This window comes from Bison bison, unplaced genomic scaffold, assembly GCF_000754665.1.
Source record: "Bison bison bison isolate TAMUID 2011002044 unplaced genomic scaffold, Bison_UMD1.0 scf7180017851357, whole genome shotgun sequence".
Lineage (NCBI taxonomy): Eukaryota > Metazoa > Chordata > Mammalia > Artiodactyla > Bovidae > Bison > Bison bison.
In genome coordinates, this window is record NW_011481930.1 from 36,826 (window position 1) to 39,351 (window position 2,526).

The window sequence follows — 2,526 nt, forward strand, 5'->3', positions numbered from 1 at the left end:
GCCCTCTAAGCTCCTCTGTCCATAGGATATCCCAGGCAAGAATACCAGAGTGGGTTGCCATTTCCTTCTCTAGGGGATCTTCCCAACCCAGGGATCGAACTCAGGTCTCTGGCATTGGCAGGCAGATTCTTTACCACTGAGCCGCCAGGGAAGCCCTGGTCTTTTAGTCTTCATATTTCTGGCTCTGCACCACCTCCCCCAAGCATTGCTATGGCCAAGAGCACCGTTCCAAACTATAAATGTCAGTGGATCCAGATGCGTTCATTTTGTAGTCCTGTTCTGTGAGCTCCCAATTGTGCAGGTCTCCTTTAATGAAGCCAGAGAGGATGATAAAGCTGAGAACCAAAATGTTGATGACTGTGAACACTTTGTTAACCAGGGTCGACTCACGAGCTCCCAGGACCAGTACTCCTGTGGGAAAGATGGAATACGAGACATCCAAAACAGCTAAATCCATAGTCACAGAAAGCAGACTAGTGGTTGTCAGGGTTATGGAGTTAGTGGTGGTGGTGGGCGAATGGACAGTGACTGCTCAGTGGGTACGGTGTTTCCTTTCCGGGTGACAAACATATTTGGAACCAGGTGAAGGTGACTGTTACCTAACATTGTGAGTGTACTAAGTCCCACTGACCTGTACATTTTAAGGTCATTAATTTCTTACTGTGACAATCATCTCACAACATATACCTCTACCAAATTGTCATGTTAAATCCAAATCTACCAAACATCAGCTTAAATTTGTACAGTGTTGCATTTATAGCTAAATAAAGCTGGGGAAAATAGTTTGTTTAATTTATGCTATGTTATTGTCTTCTCAATTAAAAATACATCTTTGTAAGGTCTCAATCAGTTCAGTTCAGTCACTCAGTCGTGTCCAACTCTTTGCGACCCCATGAACCGCAGCACGCCAGGCCTCCCTGTCCATCACCAACTCCCAGAGTTTACCCAAACTCATGTCCATTGAGTCGGTGATGCTATCCAACCATCTCATCCTCTGTCGTCCCCTTCTCCTCCCACCTTCAATCTTTCCCAGCATCAGGGTCTTTTCAAATGAGTCAGCTCTTCACATCAGGTGGCCAAAGTATTGGAGTTTCAGCTTCAACATCAGTCCTCCAGTGAACACCCAGGACTTATCTCCTTTAGGATGGACTGGTTAGATCTCCTTGCAGTCCAAGGGACTCTCAAGTGTCTTCTCCAACACCACAGTTCAAAAGCATCAATTCTTCAGCACTTAGCCTTCTTTATAGTTCCACTCTCAATAAGATCTCAATAAATGATTTTCAGCTGGGGTTGACTTTGTATGCCAAGTGACATTTGACAGTGTCTGGGGACATCATGATTTTCACAGTTTAGGAGGTGTGTGTCACTGGTATCTAGTGAGTAAAGTTCAGAGTTGCTACTCAACATCCAATGAATGATGAGTTTTTCTAAAAAACCCAAATTGCACACCCCCACACCTATGAATGATCAAGCCCCAACTGTCAGAGGTACCAACAATGGGAATGTCTTGCCTTCTTGTCTTTCATATCACAGACCCTATTTTCCAGTCCTCATTCTCCATCATTTTGCCACCCCAAGCCTTTCTCACCTCAGCTTCTGCTCTGCACCCGACTTTTCCCATCCCATCATCCCCTCTCACCTGTGAGCAGCAACACCAGGCCCAGGGCGACAAAGTCTGCATAGGTGGGCAGGAAGTAAGGCACATGCAGAGAGAGAGTTCCCTGTAACCCCTGAGAGATGTGGTTCCCAGTCAGGCTGTCCAAGGCGGAGCTCCAGCCCCGGGCTATACAGGCGGTGCCTGCAGTGGCAGAAGAAGGAACATTCACTGACAAACATAAACCAATTCCTAGTATGGGCCATGGGCTATATTTTGTTTTGGAGGAACTCAAACAAAATACGTGACCTCAAAGAGTTTCTTTTCATGAGTTGGCATGGGAAGACCCAGATGATTCACAAAATAAATCAACTATTTAATATGCTAGGAGGAGATTAATGTTATGTAAGAAAACATAATAGGAAGTTGGAACCAGGAGGGCTGGAAGGTGTGGATTGAAATATTAAATCAGATGTAAAGGAAAATTCCATGAAAGAAACAGTTGAGCAGAGACTTCAGTATGGTGAGGGGATGAGCCCGTGGGTCATGCCTCCCTCTTGGCCACTGCCTAGAGTCCCCTTTCCTTGTGGGCTCTTGGTCCATCAGTTAAGGAAAGCAGGGGAGAGCTGAGAACAATGAAGTTGTGGAGTTTTCCTGCCACAATTATCCACTTCCCCCTACAAGGTGGATAATCAAATTCTCATGAAAGAGTGAAGACCTAAACCCCACCACCTAGAACCTGATCTTAAGCCCCACACTCTCCTCTGATCCATCCACTCACCGATGACCAAGGACAGGATGAGGTTCCAGCCAGTGATGAAGGCGCAGAGTTGTCCCATGGTAATGTAGCTGTAGAGATATGCAGAACTGGAGCCTGGTACCCGGGCCCCAAACTCTGCATAGCAGAGCCCAGACAACACACAGGACAGGCC

At 46.4% G+C, this 2,526-nt stretch overlaps 1 protein-coding gene across 1 annotated transcript in view; it reads right to left on the reverse strand.

Annotated features, from left to right (window-relative positions):
* LOC104996291 (cationic amino acid transporter 3-like) overlaps positions 1-2,526 on the reverse strand; it is a 15,792-nt gene that overhangs the window by 2,807 nt on the left and 10,459 nt on the right. The window contains exon 4 of the mRNA XM_010850512.1: positions 225-411. Within this exon, the coding sequence (XP_010848814.1) occupies positions 225-411 (187 nt within the window). The remainder of the gene's footprint in view (positions 1-224; positions 412-2,526) is intronic.